At 34.2% G+C, this 13,407-nt stretch overlaps 1 protein-coding gene across 1 annotated transcript in view; it reads left to right on the forward strand.

The window, feature by feature from the left end:
- Positions 1-1,769: 1,769 nt before the first annotated feature.
- LOC110371075 (homeobox protein aristaless) overlaps positions 1,770-13,407 on the forward strand; it is a 72,905-nt gene continuing 61,267 nt past the window's right edge. Inside the window, exon 1 of the mRNA XM_021327164.3 lies at positions 1,770-2,399. Within this exon, the coding sequence (XP_021182839.3) occupies positions 2,171-2,399 (229 nt within the window). The 5' untranslated portion in view covers positions 1,770-2,170. The remainder of the gene's footprint in view (positions 2,400-13,407) is intronic.

The following is a 13,407-nucleotide window of genomic DNA, read 5'->3' on the forward strand; positions in this document are numbered from 1 at the left end:
TGGTTTAAGAGTTGAGTTTAAGCAGAGCCTGTACACAGATATTTTATTAATACTTATATGAAAGCACATTTGCAATTTTTGTATATGGCCATAAAATGCCACCACATTTTAAGTTCTGTCAACAAAATTGATACCAAAATCGAACAACCATAATCTATGACAATCAAATTGCAAAATCAGGTCCCGTTTGAAACAACAATAAATAACGACTAATCAAATACCACAATTAAAGTATTTACATTAACACGAACATAAATATTAGGGTCCAACCGAACGACAGGTTTGAGTAAATCCATTGCTGCCTCAAGCGGTTCCGTACAAGACTAACTAGAATTTATGACTTGGCGACAAATAGAGAATGTATAGAACTGTGACAATCAGAGTACCTGGCCAGGTGTGGTGACGGTTAACGCCTTTTTAAAGTAGATATTGGCAATACGTACTAACAAATCAAGATGCCTTGAATTAATTTTGTCTTATTCTGATTACTACATAAGTAAGTAGAAAAGCTGGCTAGAATGAACTAATTTTTTATTGGTTAGGTATCTTTTTAAGGCACTCACCAACCAGCATACCCGGCGCGGTGAGCATGGGCAAACCTCCTCAGTTTTGGGGAGTCCTATGTCCAGCAGTGGACGTTATTCGCTGTGGTGACTTAATGTGAATGGATGTACCTATTGATTTTACTAGCAGAGAAGACCAATTTGTTCTGCAATTACTTAACTGGTGAGTCTTTGAAGAAATCTTAGAGCAAGTAGAGGACATGAACCAATTTTTAACTTTTTATAATCATAATGCACGAGTATCTTTCGAACATATACATATACATATCTTTCATATGAATACATACTTGAAGATATGAAAGTTCCACTAAGAAGAGAAGTGAAAATTCTTTATCAGAGCGTCAAGATTTTTTTTAGACAAGATAAGTATTCTCTAGGTAACGAAATGAGACAACCCTATTAAACCTTAGTTCATATTTCTCCTTCATTATCTGTCAATGTTGATTTAGCTAGGGGTCCCACGCTATCTCAATTTATGTGGCTAAATTAAAATAAGCGGAAAGCGAATTTGTTGCCGCTAATTGTGAATATTATTTATGATTTAAGTAGTGGTATTTAAGTACCTAGGTATTGTTTAACTAAAGAGGTACAGTGGTGCTAAAATTGAATTCCATAGGTGTACTGTGTTATACACCAATGAAGTTCATTGAATGAAGTTCTAAGTTTTTTCCGCATAAGAATGTTGTAGTTTAGGAAACACTCGTGGGATAAGAATGTCGACAAAACAAACACATTGCCTCGTGACATATTCAATTAAGCCACATAGGAAAATATGTAGAATTCATTAAAATAAAAAAATACGGTGACAAAGGACGACTCTGTCGATTACAATTACCAGTAATGTGGTTTTTCTATTCTCATCAAGGAGGTCGCGGCTCGTCTAATTATGATAATTAAATGACACCTACTAAAGAGCCGCCATAATTAAGTCAGTACAGCTAGCGCGACTAATAAATAAAAGTAACACAAAAAGCTAACACATTAAGAAAATTGCGTCAACCGGTGTCTTTTGTAAAGTTAAACACTCGCAGTTATCAATAAACGCAATTAGAACTCATTAGAACAAATCGATCGAGCGGAAAAAATCGCGCAGTAATTGACGTCATTGACGACTAAAAAGTCGCTCGGCTGCAATTGTGGCGCGCTGAGGGGCGGAGAAGCTCCGCCTCCGGAGGCGTAGGGAGGGCCGCGCGAGTGCGTCGCCGAGGAGGACGGAGGACCAGTCGGCCTCACCACCGCGGAGTCACCGCGCGTAGCGCGCGACTGTCGCAAAAATTCGCGCAACTGACGCCGCCGGGGAACATACGCGCCTTTACTCGAACCTCACGCTCTTATCATTTGCACCCCAGTGACTTTAGTGAACACTCTGCTAATCTAAACTTTACAAAGACCCATTATACTAATAAAAAATTGCAAAGTTGCCATCTGTGACTAAAACTTTAGTGGCCAGTGACTCAACAAGTGATAAACTCACAAGAAAAAAAAACTGAAATGAGTTCCAAATACGGATTGCTTGTCAAATTTTCGCGCGCGTCGTGACTCGAAAATGTCAAATAAAAACAAAAGTACTGTTGGGAAAAGGAAATTGTGTGCCAAGTTAGTCGAAAATGGACTTGACGACTCGTCGAGGGGAAATGCTGGACGGTGCCGGGGAAGTGACGCTGAACGGGACTGACCAGGTGTGCCGCGAGCTAGTGAACGGAACGGAGAGCTGTGACGTCAGCACGGTGACAGCTGAAGTGACGACCTCGAGGAAGACGAGCTCGTTCAGCATCAGGAACCTCGTCGGCACGGGAGATTCGGATAGACCGGCTGATACGCCTAACAATAGCGATGGTAAGTGGACCATAGTTTTTTTCTTCGGTACGAAAGTTGGGATAGAGTTTTAGACACAATGCTACTAGGTACGAGAAAAAAAGTTAGGATGCACAAAAAAGTATTTATTATTAATCAATCGACAGGTGGACAATTAATTCTCAAAAAAAGCTCATTAACAATTTTTTGACATGTGAACTATTTGACATTTGAATTTAATTTCTCAACATAAAATCACACTTTATATAGATATTTAGAATATTGAAAGCAAATCTGAATATTGAGTTTTATGACATTAAAAAAATGCAAAACAAGACTTTGTAGGTGTTTTTTAATGGCTTTCATTAATTAATGTATTTTTAATTAAGTAATATAATACCGCTAGTCCATAAAAAAGTATTTATAAAATTATGCATTATTTTTATGACTTTATTTATATCCTGTCTGCTAAATATTAAGGAAAAAAATATAATAGAATTATAAAAAAAATAAAAATGCTTCTCTGTTTTACTGAATTATAATTTAATTAATTGGTAGGACAATTTGTATTCTTCGGTTTCTTCAATTTATATCCAGACTGTTAAATGCTATTTAGGTACCTACCTCAGTTTTCCAAACAATTTAATTTTAAATGGAAATCAATATTTTAAAGAACTTTTAGCACAATTGCCATATTATTCTTACTGGAGTTTATGGTTACTGCAGATAAAAAGTTTATTTTTCCAATTATACCGGCGGCCGCTGTTCGCTTAATTAATTACCAGGAAATTTTAAATTCAAAAATCATTCAAAATTATGAAACATTTTTTTTCCACATTAATGCTAAGCATTCAGTTATATCATGGACTCCATTGGAACTGACTAGTAACTACATTACAATATAAATAGATTGGAACAAATTATAGAGATAAAGTTAGATACTTTTTTATGGGAAATCATCAAATGACCCCACCCGCTGTGGGTGCAGCGTGAGGGAGTGTCAGATATTACTGACTAAAACCCACCATGTCCTTCTTAAGCCCTTTATGTACCAGGCCGCGGTAACTCTTTCAAACAATCCCGCAGTTAGATACTGAGGTACGAATGTTCTCAGGACAAAATGTTTGCGAAATAGTTAATTACTGAAGTACCTATGTATGTTCCAGAGAATCTATGCTAACATTATAAAGAGTAGAAGAATAAATTGTACGTTTGCTTAAACACCAATTTCAGTAACAACTTTACCTATTTTTTAAGATCATTTCAGCGTTAGACAACCCATTTGTCGAGGAATGCTTTATTTTTACCCCGTGGCTGAAATTTATTATCAAACCACATGAGTGAAACTGAGTGAAGCAGCTAGTTAAAAATACCTATGTATCTACCAATATATACCTGTTTAACTATCCAATCAATTTCTTGTTTGTTCTCTGGATTGGCTAAACAGGTTGTTCACGATACTAAGACATAGTTGTTAGGTACTTGTTATCACCTGATTCACGATCACACTTTCCCTTACAGACTTTATGTGACTACACAGTTTACTCGGCAACATAGTTACATAGGCTCTTATGTTCTTAATTATAAATGCGAAAATGTCTGCTTTTTGGGCTTTTACGCCAAAACTGCTGAACCTACTTAAATGAACATTGATTCACAGACAGTTTTGCGTTTGAGAAAGGACAGACCAGTTTAAATGCAATAATCTGAGGCACTACAGATCCAATTTTTTTAAATATCTTAAAACGTTAAGTTAGCCCATTTAGGGAGGGAGGCTATAGGCTACTTTTAATATACTTGCATTAAGTAGTTCCCACGGAGCGCTAGTGAAACCCTTGACAGAAGCCAGTAATTAGTACAAAGATTCAATTTTATCAAAGACGCAATAACGATTGCATACAAATTTCTTTTGCCACCATTACAAACTTACACGACACATTAATTCTAAGTTGCTACAAGTTCTCACTTAGATTTGCACCACTCCCTAAGTAATGCAATAAGTGCTAATGTTATTTAAGATGTAGTTGCTCAATAACTTGGCTATTTCTTGGCCAATCAGAATCTTGGACGAGTGGTTCTACAGGCGGGAAAATGTTTATTTATTGGGTAAGTAGGAGATAAGTTTTCATTTTCTTGTAAGTTAATTATGTGTGGGGTATTAAGTAGTAGAGTACTTACATGGGTAGGGTGTTGAAAGTAGTCATAACGGCTACAGGCAGAATTTCTGTAGGAGTTAACATGCCTTAAGGTGTAAAAGGGAACATAAGAGTTTTATTTAAATATTGAGATCCATTTTAATAAAATATGCTCTAGTTTCTTTTCTTCAATTACCGCACTAAGTTTATGTACCAAACGCAGAATTACCTACTGCAACTGCACACCGTACACACCCGTAAGAAAAAATGTTTACGCGTTGAACCTTCGTTTTTGGCTGCTACCGTGATTATGTTGCTAACATTCTACAGCAGAATGTCTGCAGGTCAACCGAATTAAGGATAATACTAGGGCCACAACATGAATAGAAGAAGAATGATCATCTACAAATAGCCCTATGTATGTACCTACTTACAAAGTTCAGTACTTACGTAGGTAGTACCTATGTATTTACATTGTTGTACTATGTCAGTTACCTAGATGATGTGTTGTGTGGTATGAAGGGGATTCCTTTCCCGCATCTGTTAATTTGTATTTGTATGACAGACATCTAGAATATGAATGATTTGTTGATTTTTCAGAAAGTACCTATAAGCTTGGATACATAGTATTAATCATCACCGCCTACCTATACACAGCTAATAATAAAGCGATTTTAGCTTTATTCTGGTGACAAAAAAGTTGACTTTAGAACGATGCACTTTAAGCTATATAGCTACAAAATAATGGCCTAATTTTAACTAAAGCTGTACTTAATTTTAAGTAAGACTTTCGCTTAATCAGTTTGGATATTTTAAAGTGAATTCCGACAAACTGACAGACTCACTAGTCTGTTACTATGCCATTTATAATTTCAATAACGATCAACAATATTCCTCACTAATCATGCGCAAAGCTAGTTAACAATTACAGTAATAAACAACAAACAACATAAAACACAATTATTATACAGATATCAATTAACTTTATTATGCATTTGCATACTTGCTAATTATATGCAAAGAAAAACTTACTTTACGACCATTTTATATTGACATTGCCATAAAACCATGTAAGATGACTTGTGACGTTATATGGTCCTTGTTGCAATGATTCTATGGTTTTTAGGGTTCCGTACCCAAAGGGTAAAACGAGACCCTATTGTTTTCGCTCCTCTGTCCGTCCGTCCGTGTGTCACCAGGCTGTACTTATCTCTTGAACCGCGATAGTTAGAGAGCTGGAATTTTCACAGATGATGTATTTCTGTTGCCGCTATACCAACAAATACTAACTAGAATAAAATAAATATTTTGGGGGGCTCCCATGCAAAAAACGTGATTTTTTTGCTAATTTTTTCTCTGGTACGGTCCCCTTCGTGCGCGAGTCCGATTCGCACTTGGCTGGTTTTTTTATGACCATAGAAGTGACTATAAATGTACAATGTACGCTATAATTATTTGACGACATATTTAGCCTATGCTAGGTGATGTGATGTCATAAGCAATTACATCGGATCATTTATAATAAATTACAAATTATAATTGCGTTATTTATTGCATTGTATGTATTTTAATTTATTGTGTCGCCAAGTTGGTTTAATGAGTCGTACTTGTAGTACCTATGTTTGTTAATGTTGGTCCGGTCGTAAGTTAAGCCTTACATTTATGGTAAAAATCAGACAGTTGCATATGCAAAAGTATGCAGTAGCTGTTTATTCACAATACTATTGATACCTTCATAGTTTTGAAATAGTTAGATTAACTTTTAATTTGATTACTTTTGGTAATCTTGATATTCTAAAAGTTAATAAAATCCACAATTTATAATGTCAGTCAAGTAACAATGGTTTTCAGATAATGACTATGGAAGAAATGGTGCCCAAGATTTAAAAATCTGATACGTGTACAGTTTACTATAAAAATGATTACCTTTTTCCCTCGGTTTCACCCGCGTTCCGGGGGAACCTCTTTCCGTCACTCGTGTCTTCAAAAGCTACACTATGGCTTTTCAAGAGTGAAAGATTTTTCAAATCGGTTGATTAGTTTCGCAGCGTTTAGTGTACAAACAAAACGCATTTCCTTTATGTTATATTAGTTTATGTAGATTATTTATATTAGTATTAGTTGATTATGCGGTCCGATGTTAGTACAATAAATATTGAAAATAAAAGTACCTACTTTAAAACAAAGGCAATTGGAGTCATGTTGCCGCGTAACGTAAACATATTCATTAAAATAATGCGGTTTGTACTACAAAGCCCATTAAAATACAAACAACTGTACACGGGCCATTTAATTACTCAATATCATTTATTACTTCTTTCTTTGAAACAATTGAATAAAGCTACAAAGAAAATTAAACCGAATGAAGAGTTAAATTTTATTATACAAGTGATATTAAAATAATATCTTACTGAAAGCTAGCCCGCTTTTGTACAAGACCTCTCTGTTTGTGTTTGTATTAAAATATTTTTGTATACAATAAATAATAATATATATAGAGCTAGGTAAGATTTAAAAATAAAGAAGTAAATTCTACACAAAATATTTAAATTTTAACTTTTTGGATAGGTCCGCTACACAGGATTGAGACATTCACAAATCGAATAATGAGTCCAGCTTTGTTAGAGGATATTAATGGCGCCTTTCTGTTTCAATACTAGCGTTTCTCGAAGTTCATGCATTCTTGTGAATATCTGTAGGTACCTAATTCAGCACACAAAACTAAATCCTGATCATTTCAGCCATTTTAGCTTCCGAGAGTACCTAACAATCAAACAGCTTTTCCAACGCTCAGTTAAAATATCAGATTTTAGAAAGCACCAAAAGTAATTGAAATTGTTTCTAAACTATTATGTAAGTACCTCCTGTGTTTCATATGGAATGCTTAATAGCATTACATATGAAATTCTTTAATAAGAATTGAGTAATGAGTAATTTTCATATTAGCAAACCTTACCTACAAATCAAAGATCCCTCAATAAAGTCCAACCAACCGATTAGCAGCAGCAACCCTCAGTACCCGTCCTGTGACGTCACTTCCCTAACTAGAAGCTTCCGGGAGTAAATTGAACAGTCTACAGTCGACAGGTGAGGCTAACTACGATGGGTTGAAGTTGTAACTTGAGCTTTTTTTAAAGGTAATTTGCCTATTTGCAAGTTATCAATTTTTATCTGAGGAATCAGTGCTTATGTAACAAAGATAGATTACATCATCAATAGTATTTTTAGAGGCAAGGGGTTTTCGCATAAAGAGAAGATTTAGTCACAAAAATATGTCAAAGTATTGGATAAATTAATTACATGACAATGATCTGTTGAAATCTGCCCTAAATATTAATCAGAAATTGTGTGCACATTTTGACGAATAACAGACAATTTCACAGTCATCCAAAATACTTCAAAGGGCATTTATTCCAACATGGTTTAACAATAAAAATATAGAAGACAAGTCCCATCATAGTCTACAACAATACAGTACAATATTATGGAATCAATACCGTACAACAACAATGTCAACTTTACTTCACATCTTTGAACTTAAGTAGTATAAACAGCCACGATCACAATAGATATAATGTTAATCATTTGACCAGCACAGATCGTGACAAGCTTGTCGATTTAGTGCCACGGCTGCGTCAGCTTTGATAAGCATTATTTTAGAATTACATGACACCATTTTGTTTGTTATAAGCCTCGTTTGTCAAATCGTTGTTGATTGTAAAGGTAACTAGGTATTTGGGATCGCTTATTAGGGTAAATTTCAGTTGCCTAGCTAGGATCGAATACTAAGTCGTCGTTCACAGATATGCTACTTGAAAATGTGGCAGTTGACGTCATAGTTCCATGTACTGGACTTAGACTGTCAGTAAAAATTAAGGAAGTTGCAAACTAGGATTTGTAAAGCTCTATGGCTAAGAGTAAGCTTATTTAAACAGATACCACTATTAGGGATTAGAGATGTTGCCTTAGTACTCTATACTTACATATGTACCTATGAAAACTATCGACTGAATAAACATTATTCTAGCTCTGTCACGCTTACGGAAATTGCTGTAGCAGGAATACTTCTAAGTAAGACTTTATGTGCTGTATCATTCACCTACGTACCCAGTATTCCCTCTCTCTTTAATTTAGGTATACTCAAATTTCAAGCCCCATATAGCTTATTAACACCCCACAATACCTAGCAGGTGTTTGCAACCCAACTAGTCTATCTTGTTCTATATTTTTTGCAGTGTATTCATGATATCGGTAATTTCGTACACCAGCTGAATATTAAGTGAGTTTCGGTAAGCAGTAACACCGATGCAATTAGGACTCATTAGTCACTTTGAAGTAATGATCGTGTGTTTAAGCGGTAAATATATGGATGGTGAAGATGCTGTAGCTTGAATAGTTTTTAACCGACTTCTCAAGAAAGAGGTTCTTGGGTTCTTGTGTCTGAGTTTATTAGGGTTATTTGGTTTCTGACTGACACTTGAGTCGACATTTCGGCACTTCTTTTTGAAGACATGGTAGTATTTTGTGGAAGCTTATAAAAGAGCATTTAGAAGTAAGAAATTCAGATTTGAAAATCGCTGTTTTTCTTCCACCAGGGAACAACGTTTAGTCTTAGCTTTCTTCCACATAAGATGAACCACTTTTGACCATTTATACAGAGCTCGCTTTCGAATTGATTAGGTACCTCACATACTTAATTACTAACCCAAATCAACCTCATTATTAACAACAAAAGGTGAGAACAAAGCCATTCATTTTTCATAACAATTCCAAACACGCCCTTTACAATAATCCCCAACAACCTCGTGTAGAGTCAAAAAACCGGCCAAGTGCGAGTCAGACTCGCGCACGAAGTACCATTATTTACAAAATATCACGTTAGTTATATGAGAGGCCCCCCAAAAATGTTTCTTTCATTCTAGTTTTCAGTATTTGTTGTTATAGCGGCAACATAAATATGAAACTGAAAATTTAAACTCTCATACTATCACGGATCATTAGATACAGCCTAGTGACAGACGGACGGACAGAGGAGCGAAAACAACAGGGTCCGGTTTTACCCTTTGGGTACGGAACCCTAACAAAAAAACAACAAAAGCAAAATAATTTCAGGTGTATTTAATAATGTACGGTTGGTACGTGCGCTGTTATTAAAGGCAAGTAACAATTCTTACATATACGGCGGGCAGGTGCGTACGCGCAGTCAATTAATCAGTATTTCGCTTTACTGGTAACATGGGTTCGTTGGTTCCGTCAATCGGTCGTTTATTTTGTATAGGGTAGGTAGGTATATGTATATTTGATGATGAGGTTACCTATATTAAATATAAACTACAGGCTCTTAAGAAAAATCAAGCTTGTCAAGGAGTTGGCCTCGTAGGTAGAGAACTGACAAAAAACTCCATGGTCACTCTTAAAATATCTATCCTCTTCATAAAAACATCTCTTGGTAATACTGATTACCAAACTTTCTGGCTTCTGAATACTTACCCGTTACGACTGCCAAAGATGTTCAAAGAAAACCCGCTGTCGACGTTTAAGTTAACCAACTTAACGTACCTTATAAAATAGGAAGGAACTCGTCATCACAAAACCGTCACCCATCCACGAACCGACCTCACCAATCGTTGCATGATTGACGGTTGTTCCTTAGCTACAAGTAATAAGAAGCATTCCTAAATCTTGCAATCTTATTAAGTTATTCATTCGTTCGTTCATTCATTCAATAGAAAAATATATTTTCTTGGTGTATTAATTTTCCCACAAATTAGTGTCACATTTGATCACTTTGTTATTTTTTAAATAATATTCTATATTCCATGGAATTCGTTTCTAGGTCAAAGAGTTAATTTACAAAATTATACCTATTTAAACAATAAGTAATTATAGTGTTGTATTTATTGCTTTTCACATGTTCGTGGTTTTTATTAAATTTAACATTAACAATAATTAATACATTATTATGTATATTAAATGACAACAATAATGTGAATTTTAATTTGGTTCGAAAATTAATATGACGTACGGCCATGGTTATCTAGATAATTATATTTTATAACAATAAATATTTAAATAACAAAAATAATAATGTAATAATTAATATTTTATCGCCATAAAACTGATAAAAATCTTAATAAAATTGTATTATTAAAATGTTACAAAATGTTTTACTCAATTTAAAGTTACATTATAATTACGAAAATTCTTAGAAAATTAACCTTTGTTCCTACTTAGAATATATTGCAAAAATATCTTTAACCACTATAAGTTGAGCTCTGATTGCCAACCGATTAAATATAAGCTAGAGGTCTTAATAACATGGTTCGATTGCTAGATTTGAAGAGCGTATTCTGATATTATATAAAAAAAGTAATTATGAATGAAATTATCGTGTAAAGGTGTTTCCTACGTGCGTTTAATAATTACCAGTATTATGCATTTCCTACGTTATAATCCTAGTCATGCTCAATGAGTATTTTAACTATGATATGTTAAAAAACAGGAACTTTTACGAGTACCTGACTTTGATAGAAAATAGATAATACCGATATTAACAATCAAGTTTACTTTATACTACTTTTTTATTATGATTATACATTAAGTATAATAAGCAGCTGTTACTTGAACTGAAGTTAGAAATTACAAGAATAGATGAAGTTACCAATATTATCCATTTCCTTTTATAATAATGATACCTACATTACATTTATATTGCATGAACATTTATATTGATGGATTTTTTTGCAACATTACATTATACTTACGCAAGTCTAAAACTATTAATTAGTAAAAATGTCAAAAAATCCTTAATCAAATTCCAAAGCTAAACCATAAGATTCCAGTCCTTTCGAACAAAATTAATCAGTCAAAAAGAAACAACACCAAATGTTAACAAATTAACAATTAAATTATTCAAAAAACACGGCTCCCTAACTATCACCACGATTTACAACCAGAACGAAAACATTCCAAAAATTCGACGCACGCGCACGGAATCGAAAAACAAACATTTCGATATTCAGAAAATCTCGTCTCTAAATAAAGTGCTGATAACTTAACAAATGACTTATGTTTCAAGAATTTAAAGTACTGCACTAGCGCAAAAATATTATGAACCTTACTTTACAAACAATAGGGGTTAAAATCGTGTGTCAGGAAAAAATCTTTTACACGGTGACATGGATTTAAAAGTGAGAGTTATCACGGGGTCCCATTTGAGGCGCACGCGCGGTCCCTTGCACTAAAAATAAATAAAAAAGGATCACTTATGAAGGTCGTAAAAATAATGTCGTTTGACCATTACAATGGTTGATGGAGGGACTCCCGTACTAGCCTGGTGATAAGGGATAGTGGCCAACACTTGAAGAATGTTAGCTCCGTAAAATAAAGTGCCTTAGAGCTTTATTTACTCCTTGAAGAGGATTAAGTTGACTCTTGCAATGTGTCATGTCAAAGTGAGTTTGTTACCCGCACAGCGTTTTCAAGTGTTACAAAAAGTGTCATCAGGATTTGGTGACTCGGTTTCAAGAAAAGTCTACGAGATGTCCTTCCCCATAAAGCGACAACAGTCTTTCACCTCTTCTGGAAAATCAAGCCTTCGATTTTTCAAATACACTATTTAGGGCGATGCCAATAAAGATACTTAAAATAATAGATCTGACTGCTTGCTACTTTAGATACCTATATACTGTAAATATGTACCTACAATTATGTATTCAAGTCCAGAAGACGTTTTCCTATTTGATCCTCAATGCGAAAGACTTAACAGCTTTCCATGAAAAACATGATCTCTCAGCTTCTTGGAAAATCGCAGCAAATTAAAATAACTGATTGCAAAACCTTTAGGAAAAACTGCAGATGACACGTAACTGAATAAATAAAATCACATTACAACCACATCAGTATAATCTCAATCGCATACAGGAAATTAAATGATGTAAAAACTGTACACACAAACGTAATAGAATGTGTATAAAATATTGTAAAATGAATGCGTCTGATGACTGGTAGCCATCTTGGTATCGTGGTCACATCGCGAGCGGGCGGAAATTGGCGGGAATTGTCAATGGTACTATTAATGGCTATTTTGTCTTTGGTATAGTACGTTTAATGGCTACCTATTTTGTCTTTGGTATACGGTTAATTTAATGTTTTTTAATTAATTGATACTACACGTTTATTAATTGCCCTTTTTAATTTATGTGAGTGTCTGTAACATCTACAGTTTTCGAAAAAACTTTCAGAAGTGTAATTCTTAACACGGCCGTTATTGATTGAAAGTTTAAAGCCGCATTTTTTAAAGAATTAACGATTAAACTAACTTAGTTTTTAACACGGTTTCCAGAGTAACTTAATGAGCTTTTTATTGTTAGAAATCTTTTCAATAGAGCGCCAACTTTTTCTTTGCTTTCCAGACGCTGAAAAAACCGCTAAAGGCTTAGCAGTTTTCACTGTTTTTTCTCGTAATATTGAAATAAGCCTTCTAATAGAACCTCTTTTTGTAACATAATGTACCCAATAATACCTATTATGGGTATGATTGTTATTTCAAAATGTGATTACTTAACCAATTCCGAATGGATACCATATTTTTTTAAATTATCCTTATTATGGAAAAATATAGATATGATTGAACATTACCTACAAGTTATTTGAGGAAATGTAATGTTTTTCCTAATGTATTGGATATTTTGTGGTAATTTTATTTTTAAATTAATGCTATACATAATATTTATGGTTATGGATTAATCATTATGTAGATATTTGAAGCGATAGAGGTAGCTTGATGATTTGATTGTGTACTAGGCAAAAGCTTTTGAGGACTGAGTAGTATATAGTAAAAATAGGGGTATAATCAGAATTGCGAAGCATATAATATTGCCTGAAACTATCATGATATCTTCGAAGATTGTAGA

The sequence above is a fragment of the Helicoverpa armigera genome, chromosome 6, assembly GCF_030705265.1.
Source record: "Helicoverpa armigera isolate CAAS_96S chromosome 6, ASM3070526v1, whole genome shotgun sequence".
Classification (NCBI taxonomy): Eukaryota; Metazoa; Arthropoda; class Insecta; order Lepidoptera; family Noctuidae; genus Helicoverpa; species Helicoverpa armigera.